Source organism: Podarcis melisellensis (genome assembly GCF_964234715.1).
Source record: "Podarcis melisellensis genome assembly, chromosome: 7".
Classification (NCBI taxonomy): domain Eukaryota; kingdom Metazoa; phylum Chordata; class Lepidosauria; order Squamata; family Lacertidae; genus Podarcis; species Podarcis melisellensis.
The window spans coordinates 55,142,867-55,156,953 of NC_138539.1; the positions used below are offsets into that span (position 1 = coordinate 55,142,867).

The 14,087-nt window shown below is 40.3% G+C and overlaps 1 protein-coding gene across 3 annotated transcripts in view; it reads right to left on the reverse strand.

The window, feature by feature from the left end:
- MBP (myelin basic protein) overlaps positions 1-14,087 on the reverse strand; it is a 98,474-nt gene that overhangs the window by 62,003 nt on the left and 22,384 nt on the right. The window contains exon 2 of one of the 3 annotated variants that reach the window (XM_081919484.1): positions 12,283-12,355. The exons of the other annotated variants lie outside the window; for them this stretch is intronic. Within the exon in view, the coding sequence (XP_081775610.1) occupies positions 12,283-12,330 (48 nt within the window). The 5' untranslated portion in view covers positions 12,331-12,355. The remainder of the gene's footprint in view (positions 1-12,282; positions 12,356-14,087) is intronic. 3 annotated transcript variants of the gene reach the window in all.

A 14,087-nucleotide genomic window follows, 5' to 3' on the forward strand; every position in this document is an offset into this window, starting at 1 on the left:
CATTAAGCAATTAGGCAGAGATAGCCGAGAATCCCAAGATGCGGATGTATAATACAGGAATGTCATAAATAAAAGCCACTTTCCTGAATGAAAGACTAATTTATTTCAGCACTGATTTTTATGCCTAATCCTAACCTTTATCTATCATAGCCCTGAAGCTATAAACCTGTACATTCCAGAAGCAAGAATGTTTGAAATGCTGCAAGATCTAAACATCTGTTCTGAGTTTATTGCAGATTGCAGAGCAATAAAACCTATAATCTTAAGAAGTTAGCAGCAGAAAATGAAAAAACAACAACAACCCTCCTCTGTGTTGTGTTCACAGATGGTATTGAAGAGTGTTTCTGGGATGACATGTTTTGAAATTAAACAATGCTAATAAATGAACCAGCCATGTAAACCAGTGTTAGAAACTGAGATATGAAAGCCAGGGGCTAAATGGCACCTTAAGCCTAGGTTATGGGTGCAACAAGGGAATGTCTAGGCACACTTTTTATTAAAGAGAATACATTTTGAAAATGAATAACTGCAGCTAAAACATTATGTTCATTTTTCACATGGTCCAGTCCTTCCGCTGCCCAACTCCCCCTAATATTCTTAATATTCTTAATATTCCTAAAATTCTCTTCACCAGTCTTCAAAGAGTAGCTGGAATTGGGGAGGCAGAAAAACCTCCTCCTTTCCTTCCACTCTGCAATTTTAATATGAAATCTTAGGTGCAGTACTGCACCCAGAGCTCAGAAACTGCTCGCCCTAATAAATTCTGTGTCGCAAAATGTGCCTGGAACAATGGGACACTGCATGTAACATTCCCATCTTCTTCAATTTGTTTAGCTTTACTGATAAATTCTGTATTCAGGTGAGATTGCAGATATTGTATTATTGTGATACAGTAGATTGAGATTTGTTTGCATCTGGTAATCTGGCAATCACAAGAAGTTAACGATGGAAAGTTTGTATCCATATGAAATCAGAACCAGGTAACATCAGTAGAAATTAACTCAGACCAAAATTAAATTATGTGCAACTGCATAAACCTGAAAATCTGAATTTTGCAGGGAAATCACAACATTCTCCTTTAGGAATGTGTCTGTATATTTAACAGATGTTAAAATAAAATGGGATTAAACAAATTGGAACAAAACGATATAAAATCAGAATGAATAAAAGTAGGAACAAACTTAAAATTTTGACGCTCTCTGACAAGACACAGCATTGTCTCAAAAATTTCCCCTTGTTATAAATCACTACAGGAAAGGATGCTTAAATGTACCCAGTAATATTTAGAAGTCGTCTGTTCATCAACTTGACTAACAGGCAGAGAGGCAGGCTGTGGAGATGCCTTGAGGTCCCCTCCTTCACTTAACCACAGCCATGTATGGCAGTGAAATATCTGAAAATGACTGAGATTGCTGAGGAGGTGTCTTCTTCAGTCCATACTCCAGTCTTTCAGCCAAGCTAAACTTTCTGGAAATGTGCTGAATGCACTATTAACATGACACTGACAACTGACACTAGGCTGAGTATGTCTTTGTTGGGCTCTCATAGGAGTCTAGGCCACAAATATGAATATTGCAATCACAATGTTCTTTTAGAACTCGCTGAAGGACAATGCAGGCAGCCTCATAAAAGCCTACAGAATATAAACAACCTGAAAGTGATGTTCAATGGACACTGCAAAAACTCTGTGTTAAAAGTACCTGGGGGGAGGGGGGAATAGAAGCTGGATAGATTTATAATGTGATCTCCTAAAGCCATCTATTACAAGTACACTACAGTTAATGCAATGGAGCGCTGATGAGGTATTTGTACCATACAAACACAAATAATAATAATAGTAATTAGGAAGCAGGGAAGGTTGGCTGGCAACTGGAGACACTGAGAGGCACACACACACACACACGTGTTTTTCAGCAGTTGGCTAATGGTGTAAAGCGCTTTTGATTGTCCAGAGGAAATTATTATTATTACTACTATTTATTAAATTATACAAACTCTGCAGATCTCAGGGAGGTTCACAACATAAAATTACCGGTGCAATATACAAACCACAAAATCCATAGTAAAATTAACAACAAACCAATACCCCCCCCATAATAGATTTAAAGGGGCATTGAGTGTTAATCAGCCCAAAGCCTGCTTGAAGAGGAACGTTCAGCAACCAGCACTAACAGAACTACAAATACCATATGGACTGCTAAGTTTCTTTAAGGGGGAGGGGGGACTGAGGGAACCAGCAAAGGTCTTCAGTGAATGTAGTGTGAGACAAAGCTGGACTAATTCTAGGGGATGGCTCCTGGTTCGATGAAAAACTTCCATAGTAGGAAGGTGTTTGCCTTTCTTCACTGGACTGCTCACCTGCTCTATCTCACCTGCTGCAGGTGAGCTATGGTGCTTCACTGGCACAAGGGTCAACTTCAAGGCACTCTCCTAAGGGAGTGTCAGATCTGAGGCCTGGATGTTAGTAATTGCCACGCCTTGAGTGACCCGGCAGGTAGAAAGGGGATAATTCTGTCAAATTAAACTACAATTATATCCTAAAGGAAATTATTTCACAATGCTGGGGACATTTATTTCTTAAAACCACTATATAATTCGTTAACTCATTTATATGCTGCAATTCATCATCCTTCTCCCTTGCCACCACATGCCTGGTGGAATTCTTAAGCACACCCTTTACCTCAATTCTGAACTAAACTTTTATCTGCAGGTCACTTCCATCCCTGTCATAAGCTCATTATTTTCCACAGTCATCTCAGAGGGAAAAAAGGAAGCATCAAGGCTTCCATGTTTGCCATGCTAACAAAGAAAAAAGCGATTGGTTCTCTACCTTTCTTATTCCAAGTATGAAGACGTTAGCATGTCAATTAAATTTCTAATTTATTTTTTTCAAAATTACAGCAATTACTATATAATGGATGAAAGATTTCCTAGCATTAAAAAAATGATTTTTCTATTGCACCAGCAGCATGCACCCTGAAGTGAAATGTTTGCTCAACATGAACATAATTTCCTGATGCTATCCTTTTCTCATTGCAGCAGGGACGGGGAACCTGTGGCTCACCAGCTGTTGCTGAACGACACTACCCATTATCTTATTTAACATTATTTCAAAACCACTGATCATTTAAACAATCTCCAAGCAGTGCATAACATTGTTATTAAATATACAATCTAAAACCACCAATATAAAACCCGTAACATTAAAAGCAGCTTCAGAAAATACAAAGCTTCAACACAAATAACCAGGGAAGGCCCAAGCAAAAATAGAAGTCTTTAGATGATGTGTAAACAGATGGTGCTTCCTGTACAGCAGGGGGCAGTAGCGGTGGGCAAGGTGGGGCGGAGGCGCTTTCCTGACCTCCCAGCAGGTGAGTTGCTGTTACTTACCAAGGTTTAGAGAGGTGAGGTGGCAGGGAAGGCAGCACAGTGCAGAAGCTTTAGCAGGGGAAAAGTTGTGGACCACCGGAATGAAATTTACGGCATGTAATGCCCTAAGAGAGAATATTATGAAAATGATTTATAGGTGGTACATGACCCCAGTCAAGCTTGCAAAAATTTACCACTTGCCTGATAATAAATGTTGGAAATGTAAAGAAAATGAAGGTACTTTCTTCCACCTTTAGTGGACGTGCCCAAAGATTAAGGCGTTCTAGGAAATGATATATAATGAACTGAAAAAGGTATTTAAATATACCTTTCTGAAGAAACCAGAGGCCTTTCTCTTGGGTATTGTTGGCCAATTGGTGCCAAAGAAGGATAGAACATTTTTTATGTATGCTACAATAGCAGCAAGAATACTCATCGCAAAGTATTGGAAGACACAAGATCTACCCACCCTGGAAGAATGGCAGATGAAGGTGATAGACTACATGGGACTGGCAGAAATGACTGGCAGAATCCGAGACCAGGGGAGAGAGACAGCGGAAGAAGATTGGAAGAAATTTAAGGACTATCTTAAGAAACATTGTAAAATTAATGAATGTTCGAATGACGTTGGTTTAGAAATTACGTGGTTTCCAGCTGTAATGGATAAGTAAAAAGAAAAGAAAGGCCAAAAATTAAATGAAAATTAAGGGAAAGGATTTGCTGAATTAATAAATTAGAAATTGGAATACAGAAAGGGGAGGTATGAGGAAGTCGGGGAAGTAAGTTATAAGAAAATAAGGAATTGAAATTATACTTGTTTTTATTTTTGTCTGTTTGTATTATTGTTTTCTTTTGTTTTTATATAATTTTTGAAATTTTAATAAAAATCTTTATAAAAAAAAACAGAAGCTGTAGCAGGGGAACAGATTGGCTCTGCTTGGTGTGTTTGCACCTTGCTGACCTCACCACCACCTTTCCCCCTCCCTCCCAGTAAGCAGCAGCAATTCACCTGCCTCTACCCCACCATACCACCTCCTATCAGATACCCCAAAGAATAGACACAGCAGTCAAAAATGCCCCTTTCCAGGTCACCGCTATACAATAATCTGTAGGTTGTAATGCCACTAATAGCATGTTTCCTGGTGACCTTAGCAGCAGGTCTGGAAAGTTCTTTATATGTTAACAACAAGACCTTGAACGGGGCCAGAAGCTACCAGCTCAACCAGTGCAGGAACCTCCACACAGGTGCCAGATATGCAGAACCAGCTCCCCCCTTCCCGGCCACTGGTTTCTGGCTCAATCTCAAGAGAAATCCGAAATTGAGATTACCTATGTGTCAGTCACAGTAGCCAAGTTATTCCAGGCCAGGAAAAAGCATAGTTGGTGTACCAATTGGAGTTTGTAACAGGTGCTCCTCACAACAGTGGTTACCTGAGTCTCTAGAGACAATGATGACTCTAGTAACACCTCTGAACTATACACCTGTTCAGGGAATTTACAGGGAATGTAAATCCATGCAGAACAGGCAAGTTCCGGGAACCACCTTTCGCTCAGTCTGTCTTATTCAATTTAAGTTTAATGGCCTTTCTCCAGACCCCCGTTGCATCCAGGCCCCAGTTGAGTACAGGCAGCGCCTCTGCTGGTGTAACGGAGAATTAAAGCCACATTTTATCAGCATACGGGTGACACCACACCCCAAATCTCCAAATGATTACTCCCAATGGCTTCCAACAGATATTAAATAGCATAATTCCTGGTTATTGGTCATGGTGGCCAGGACTGATGAGAATCCAGCACCATCTGAATGGCTACACTTCCTTCCTTCTTGCTTTACTATGTAAATATCTTCCTTAAAATCCTATAATCAAATAAAAGTAACTGATCAGCAAGTGTGTTACATTACAGAAGCTTATGGGCTTGTATCCAATACTGCACTAAGTAAGTGTTGCATCATTGGAAAGATTCCTGTGAGTGCCCCTACAAGTTTGCCACAAATCTGCTCTGGAGGGTAGGGGGGAAGCCCCAGAACAGACCAAGGGGGACACGGGGCGAGGAGAGAGAGGAAGCTGGGTTGCACAAGCAGGAATTCTTGCACTGACAGGATGTTGACTCAGCATTTCCTTAGATACAAGCCATGACGTGCAAATCATAGAGATATGCAACAATGCTAATTATTTATAAGGATTTCCCTTACATTTAAGAAGAAACTAAAACCAGGTAGATGTGGCTAGCTAAATACTAAATCAGAAACATTAACTGTTGCATTTTAGTGTTTTGTTTTGTTTATTTACAACAACAGTGGCATTTGCACAATATTTGGCTGACCTCAGAAAGTCGAGCAAGAAGAGAGCTTCACATCACATGAAATTTCCTTAGCAGCTTCAGATAAATATCTATCATTTCTAGCGAAGATGTGGAAATTGCAAGGAAATGATTCACCCAAATACCATAGCAGGGAGCGGCTTGTTGCCTTTCACTCCCAGGTGACAGCTGACTCATCTACAAATAGAAAGTCCTGTTCTGCTAGAAACAATCCATTATTTTTCACCCAAACATGGTGTGTCATATCTATACAGTTGATGTTGTTTTCAAAAAAGTGCTCTTGTAAAGCTAGACTACAGGTTTGAAACTTAAAAGAAACATATCTCACACGTCTCATTTGGTCAAATGCAACTCCAGAAACTATCCTGGGAAATGAAAGGGGATGTTTAATGACATCTTGTGGTTAAAGGAAGGTATCAATTTTAACTGCATGCCAAAAACAGCCTGTCGTTCTAGTTACCCTTTCTCTCATAATGTAATAGACATACCAATGGTCCATCAATCACGGGGGCCACGTTTTTAAGGCCGTTATAGCATTCCAGGATATTAATGTGCTATTTCTAGTAAACTCAAATTATATTTGAAAACAACGAATTCCAGACAGCAGTAACAAGTACATGTACTGACACGAGAACAGCAATAGCAGAAAGAAGCCCAAGTTCATTTACAGAACGTACCCTACGGATAAGAAACATTTCAATCTTTTTTCAGCTGAGCATTATTTGGTGACAGAACCTATGGAGTAAGCTGTCTTGAAGTAAAATAGCGGATGGCAGCACAGTAAACACAACTGCTCCATCAAGATTAAGTTCTCCTTCTAGCAAGGCAGGCAAAGAGGGAAATCTAAAGAGGTGAAACCCTAACAGTGGAACGAATTATGGAAATAAGGATACCATCTCTAACTGAGCAAAGGAAATAACTTCGAAACTGTGGAAATGTATCTGGCTAGGCATATAACCTCCTTGGGATTAGCTAGCAAAAAATTGCATTTTGATCATCAGTTGCTGTTTTTTAAAAAAGAGGGAAAAAAGAAGAGAGATTGATAAATTGCTACAATTAACAAAGGCTCTGATTTAAGTAACTGGAAAATGCAGGAAGAAATTTGCTGAAAATGAAGGGGTGTTATTTTTGGATTGTTGTAAATTTGCAATAATATCTGGAACATTATAACTGAGGATATCCTACACAATTTATTGTTGGGCAGAAACACAAAAAATATGAAAAAGAAAATATATGAAAAGTGATTCTCTCTCTCTCTCTCTCTCTCTCTCTCTCACACACACACACACACAGACTTCAGACTTATCTTAATGAATTTGCTATGAACTATGAGTTCTCTCTCCAGTTAAAAGTTATCCTGATGATTTTATTTTCAGATAGAGTGGATCTGTATCACATCTCTGCCACTGGTGAGAGACAATGTTTATCAAATGAGAGAATGTGGACATGGCTTATCAAAATAGCAATTGTCTTCGGCTAATTCACCTACCTATGCCCTTCTATTCCATGAGGCGCCTAAGATTCACTTTCAAGATGTGACTCTGCTTTCAGCTATGGACAGCCCAAAAGTATCTGGGAAGCTCATGAGCATACTCTGTTTCTGATCAGGAAGACTCAGAGGAGTTCTGGTCACTCCAGCTCAACAAAAAAAGTAGATGCAGCAGAGAAAGCTATCTGTATAGCATGCCCACAATAAAAATAAAAATATATACATAGGTGTGCACGTATGGGAAGAGGAGAGCAGAACAGGGAATTTGCCCACCTGCAAAAAAGACCTTTTGCTTCAATCAATGGTTTCATTTATAAAACATAGTCTATGTTTCAGTTTGATCATTCTTTCAAAGCCAGTGGAAAACTCAGCCGTATTATGCCTCATTACTTAGGAATCCTGGTTTGCAGTTTCCCAACATACTTCTTTTCTACCTCCTCAAATATCATCCATCAGATTTGGTTCATTAGATCTTCTGGGCAATGGGACGGCAAATAAAACACATAGAAGTGTCACTGATCTGTTTAATACTCAGCGTCTTGTCTATTACACAATAAGAATGAGAAGAACTTCTAGAAAATCTGTTTCACAGGAATTAAGCAAACTTAAAAGTAGAATATTTTCCAATTATACCTCACAGCTAGGCCTGTTTTCTCCTCCAGGCCAGGTGGAAATACTGGGGACTCTACAAAGTAGGAATAGCCCTAGTGCCCCCCTATCATATCCCATCATCTCTGACCATTGTTCATGCTGGCTCAGGCTGCTGAAATTCAACAGCACCTGGAAGGCCCCAGACTCCCCCTCCTTGCTTTAGACTCCATTAGCTTCTATTGCTCTTCTCTTTGATCTTCTCTCCAGTTCTTTCTAGATTCTGATTTTGCATGTGTTACTGGAATACGATCACAGCATGTCAGTCTTAATAACTAATGAGCTGAATTCTTCTTCCAGTTGAAATTGTTATATCAACCCAGAAATCTGTGAGCAGATTCTTAAGAGATCTTTTGTCAGGTCTATTTATCATCAAAATAATGCGGGGAGTACCTCCATGTAACAAAGGCTCTCCAGGGAAGTGGTTATTCCAGATATGTTCCTCCCAAGAGGTACTTTAATCTTCCCTTGATTAATGACTTGCTGCTATAAAAGAAGCAGAAATGCTATTTGACTTGTATTGAACTGATGTCTCTGCATTAGAAGCAGACACAGATTCTCCTGGTCTAAGAAATATTGCCATTAGAAATGGGTCATACGAAATTGCAGACCCACCGAGGCCCAGCTGAATGGCCAACAGTTCTTCAGCCTAAAAGGCCATACACCACAGACTTAAAAGGGTGAAAAGCCATAACTGATGCCACTTCAGTGAACACATCTTCACTCCCTTCCCGCAACCCTTGCGTCTCACTTTTCTCCTATTTTCATCAGTGATGTTGCTTCTTTCCTCCCTCTCCTATTCAGGCTTGATAATCTTGGTAGAGGGAGGGGACGACAATTAAATTTCTCCTTCTGGTGATGCCAACTCTTCTTCTAGACTTCCTTGGTCTTAAACATGTGGCTGTTTCTCTGGGGAGGGCATGAATATGTTCATAACTGAAATTCTCATTCTTCAAGAGAATCATATGTGAACCATAACTTCATATGTGAGCTCATAAACCAATCATAATCTTCCCTGCTATGGCACAGCAACAGTATCAATGGGGATTTTATTTTATTTTTTATTTCTTTACAAACATGGTGGCATAGGAAGATCCTGCTGGATCACACCAATGACCCATCTTCTCCAACATCCTGTTCTCACAGTGGCAAACCAGATGCCTGTGGGAACCCCTCAAGCCAGGACCTAAGAGAAACAGCACCCTGACCAGCTGCCTTTCCAAGCCACTAGCATTCAGAGGCATACTGCCTCTGACAGTGGAACATAGGCATCATGGCTAGTAGCCACTGGTAGCCTTTATATCTACGAATTTGTCTAATCTTCCTTTGAAGCCATCCAGGTTGGCGGCCACCACTGTCTCATTTGTGAGCGCATTCCATCGTTTAGCTAGGTGCTGCATGAAGAAGTCCTTTCAGATCCTCCAGCATTCAGCTTCATTGAAAGTCCATAAGTTCTAGTCTTAAGAGAGGGGGAGAGAAACTTTTCTCTATCCACTTTCTCCATGCTAGGCATCATTTTATAAACTTCTATAATGTCACTTCTTACTTTTCTTACTGTTTAGGGAAGCTTTTAATGTTTGACGGACTATTGTATTTTAATATTTTGTTGGAAGAAGCCCAGAGTGGCTGGGAAAACCCAGCCAGATAGGCGGGGTATAAATAAATTATTATTGTTGTTGTTGTTGTAGTTGCTGTTGTTGTTTCTCTAATATAAAAAGTGCCAAATAACACAACTTTTCCTCAGAAGGGAGTTGCTCCATCCCCTCGATCAGTTTGGTTGGCCTTTTTTGAACCTTTTCCAACTCCATAATATCCCCCTTTTTATGTGGGATAACCAGAAACGTACACATCATCACCATTATTATTATTATTATTATTTTCACATTTTTTGTTTTTGTTTTAATGATCCTGAACAACTCAGTATCACCAGAAAAATTGCTCACCTCCTGGCCCGCCCCTAACTCTCGATCTTTTATGCACAAGCTTAAAAGCACATAGTGGGGGTAATTACCTTCAGACAGAAATGGCGGGGGGGGGGGGGGAGGAATATAATTTGAAGAAAAAGAAGTTTATCAATAAGCCATGCTTTGGTTTCTGCAGGGCAGTTCATGCCATTTTTAAAATTTACAGTATAATCAGCCTGGATACAAACTGAAGTCTGCTGAATGTGGGAAAACAAAGCTTCCGCTCTCCCCATTACCTCTTCCAGCCTGAAGACCAAAGCCACAAGAACACTGCCACTTCCTGTCTTGCGAAAACATCTCTTTCAGCTCCTGCCTTAATTATTTTAAGTACAGTGATCGAATGCTGCCTGATGGGAAGTCACCAACAACAAAACACACTTTATCTTAAACATTTGTACTTCAGAAACAAGACAATTTGAAGAGCGCTTTGCAAAAAGCAAAGAGAAAGGGGGCAAAATTTATTTGTCAATATTCCCCCTCTTTAAGGTAATTGTACCCCTGCTTGTACCCATGTTTTTAATAGACTTTCTAAGCCTGTTTCAAGTGTTCATGTAAAGAAAGGCTGAAAAGAAGCAGGTTGATGGCACAAGAAGGGAATCATAAATGCAGCTGGGTTATTTTAAAGGAAGCTACAGTTCAGTTTGTCCATTGCTTCTTTTGTTGGCAGAGCTGGCTAATTAAGGGAAGGTGTTCAGCGCACAGGTTTTATTCAAAACATCCACACTGGCTACATAATGCCTATACTGTATAGTACAAGGGAATTATTTTCCTGCAAAGAGCTGTTCACCCACAGGTAAAGTCGAAGGGGAGGGTGCACAACTGACAGTTGCTGCATGGTTGTGAAATTGCATAGCTCTTTCTCTTTCTGTGCCACTCCATCCCTCCCCTCCCTCTCTCTTACACACACAAAATGCAAGAAGCAATTCCCAGAGGGGTGGTCCATAGAGCAGGAGTGGGCCCACAGAGCTGGAAAATGCTGCAGGCCATACACAGTTACTTTAAGGGTCTTTGGACTGAGGACACCTCAATGCACCTTAACTTCACTAAACCACCTCTCCAAGTAATAATATGAGTATTTCAAATCATACAGCTGCAACAATTTCATAACCAACCCCCCCTCCCCCCGCTTTGCAGGTCAGGATGATTTTACTTCTTTCTCACATAGGGTGGCTGAAGGTGGATGCTCAGCACTTATTATAAGAACCTGCCAGAACCCTTTCGAGTGAAGTGACAATGTGATTGCACCAAAGACAACAGATAGTAACTAAAAACACAGAGCGAAAGACAGACAGACAGACAGACAGACAGACAGGTTTCTGCAGCTGCAGCTAAGGTAGGTGGGGTTGTTTGTAAAATCTCACTGGAAAGTTGTCCTGACTGCTACATGCAGCTAAAAAGAAGGAGAAATCCTATGTCAAAGTATTATTATTATTATTGTTATTATTATTATTACCACCCCACCTATCTGGCTGGGTTTCCCCAACCACTCTGGGCAGCTTACGGTACTGTACATATGAAAACATAGTAAAAAAGCATAGTAGGTATGCCAGGAAAAGGTTCACAGAACGGTAACATTAATTGAATGAAATCACGTTATATGTTAGAAGGAATTAATTCTGTGCCTCATCTACATGTTCAGCACTCTACTCTGGGTATTTCCTTCCCAATATCCCAATAAAGTATTACCTGGTTCTGAAAATTGACTCTGGAAAAACACAAAAACCAATACATGCTGCTTAAGATGTGTTTTAGGATGTGTTGAAACACTAGCAAAACCAGTCACTGGCTCATATTTCAAGGGAAATGGCAAGAGAGAAATGAAACAGTTAAAATGAAACCAGCACATCTGAATCACTTTATTTGCAAACCTAAATATCAATAGTACAGTCAGCAGCATCTAATCACCACACAGAACCTCCCCTTCTTCAGCAGCAAAATTATCCAAGGACTTTTGTAAAGCTCCAAATCAAATATGCCATTAATTCCTCCCTCCACGCCTTTTGCTGTTTTCCTTAGCAGGGATAAATAGGAGACTCTTCCAAGTTTCCCAAAAGAATATATGTGCTTTGAGGGTGTGTGTGTGTGTGTCTATGTTGGCTTCTATTGGGAAAAGAGCAAAGACAACAAAAATAAAAAAACTCAGTTTTGAATCCTCAGTGGCTGAACCATGTGGGGAGATCTTCTTATATATGAGACATAAAATCATGCAGCTTAGAGGTCAAATTAAAAAAACAAAAACATACTTTATATTTAGCAATGTTCCTAAACGCTGATCCAAAGAACACTCTGAGTTTATAGCTGTTATATGAGACACAGCCAAATCCTGTTACAGCCCTGAAATGATGGGGACAAAATTGTACCTACCAAAATTTTCACTAACCATGAACTTCAGTAGCAATAAAAACTTCCGGGAAATGTAAGAAATTATCTCTAAATTATTTCCATTTGTTATCCAGTTAGCACTATGCTTGAAATCAGACTCTCTCTTACCTTTGCCTTCTCGGTACTCTGTTCCCGTTTTCCAACATGGTTCCCCATGGTGCTCCTCAAATTTCTTCCAGAACTACAGACAAAAACAGTAAAAAAAGTTACGTTATTCCAAAATCAGCCAGTCAACTATAGTCTCTTTAACTCTACGTACGCTAAGGAAGGGGTACCCAATGTGGTGCCCTCCAGATGCTGCTGAACTCCAATTCCCATTAGTCTGAACCAGCATGGCCAAATGTCAGGGATGATGGGAGTTGTAGTCCAACAACATATGCAGAGCACCACATTGACTACTTCTGCACTACTGACCAGAGGGGCTGCAACCCTGTATCTAATCCTGTGTGGGGCTCACAATTTGTTTATGCCAGTTTTGTGGTTATCCATGTCCTCCTTTTTTTGGTGATGCAACCTGTGTTTCTGCAGAATGCTGTTGGAATCATACTCCCATCAGCCTCAGCCAGCATGATCAAATGATCAGGCATGGTAGGGGCAATATCCGGACTACAGGGTTCACTGTGTGGCAGGCTTAGCCCAATGCATAGAAAGTTCTTGATTGTTTTAAGCTGTTGTCACACTGACTCACTAGGCAGCCTGATCCTAAACAGCTGGAGGAGTGAATTGTTGTACATCAAATATTAAGTCTGCGCATGCTATCAAGCTACAAATTACCCGGAAGCATTAGTGAATTCTCCAAATTCAAGTCATCCTCAGAATCTGCCTGCTAAATGCTGGTGTGGTTGATTAATATAATTTACCCAGTAATAAGCCACAAACCACTTCTGGGAGTTGGCAGACAAGAAGAAATAAAGATCAATCAACGGCAGTTAACTCCCATTCTTTATAGTATACAGAAACACTATTAAAACATCAATACCTTGAAAGCAAGTTGGCTGTGCACGATGAATCGTGCAGGCTCTGCTGACATTTAACTACTTCCAGGAAGATTTTTAAAGGCTCTGCTCCCCACAGTGACCAAAAAAGAATGCTGATTCTCTGAAGTGGAACAGAAACCAGAGAGAATCCAGAGAAAAAAGTCAGTTGGCACGTCTTTCCGAGTGGGTGAGAGGGAAGCAGGGATAGAAAGGTATGCCACTTGGAAAGACAGGGAGAACAAAGCAGGCTGCAAAAACAAGGCAAGGAGAACCCAATGTTTGTTCTTTCAGTGGGAGAATCCATTGAAATCACATGAGAAAAATTGCCATGATTCTTGTACTGCCAACTTCTTTCAGATTAGTAATATTTTAATAGCACTTCTGCATGCTATAAGAGTGGGAGTTAACTGCTCTTTATTGATCCTTATTTCATATTGTCTGCCAACGTCTAGAAGAGATTCCCACCACCACCAATTTGTGCAATTTGAGCAACAACATTTAGGTTTTGCTACAGCTTAGTAGTCAACTGTGTGAGCCCAGAAGATTCTGGTTCACATCTCAGGTAACCAGTTGGCCTTCAACAAGCTAAACTACCTGAACCAGTGTAGTGTAGTGGTTAGAGTGTCATACCAGGACCTGGGAGACCAGGGTCCAATTCCCGCCTCAGTCATGAATCTTACTGGGTGACCATGGGCCAGTCATTGCCTCTCAGCCTAACCCACCTCATAGGGTTGCTTGTAGGGATTAAATGAGGAAGGGGAGAGATCCTTGAGTTTACACCACCTTGGGCTCCTTGGAGAAAAAAGTAGGATGTAAATGCAATTAAAAATAATATAAACCCACATCAATTTATATGAGAATAATTATATTGGCCTTCCTTAATACTGCCTCTGGATTAATGGTTACTGAGATCATGTAAATCAGAGGTAGCTGACA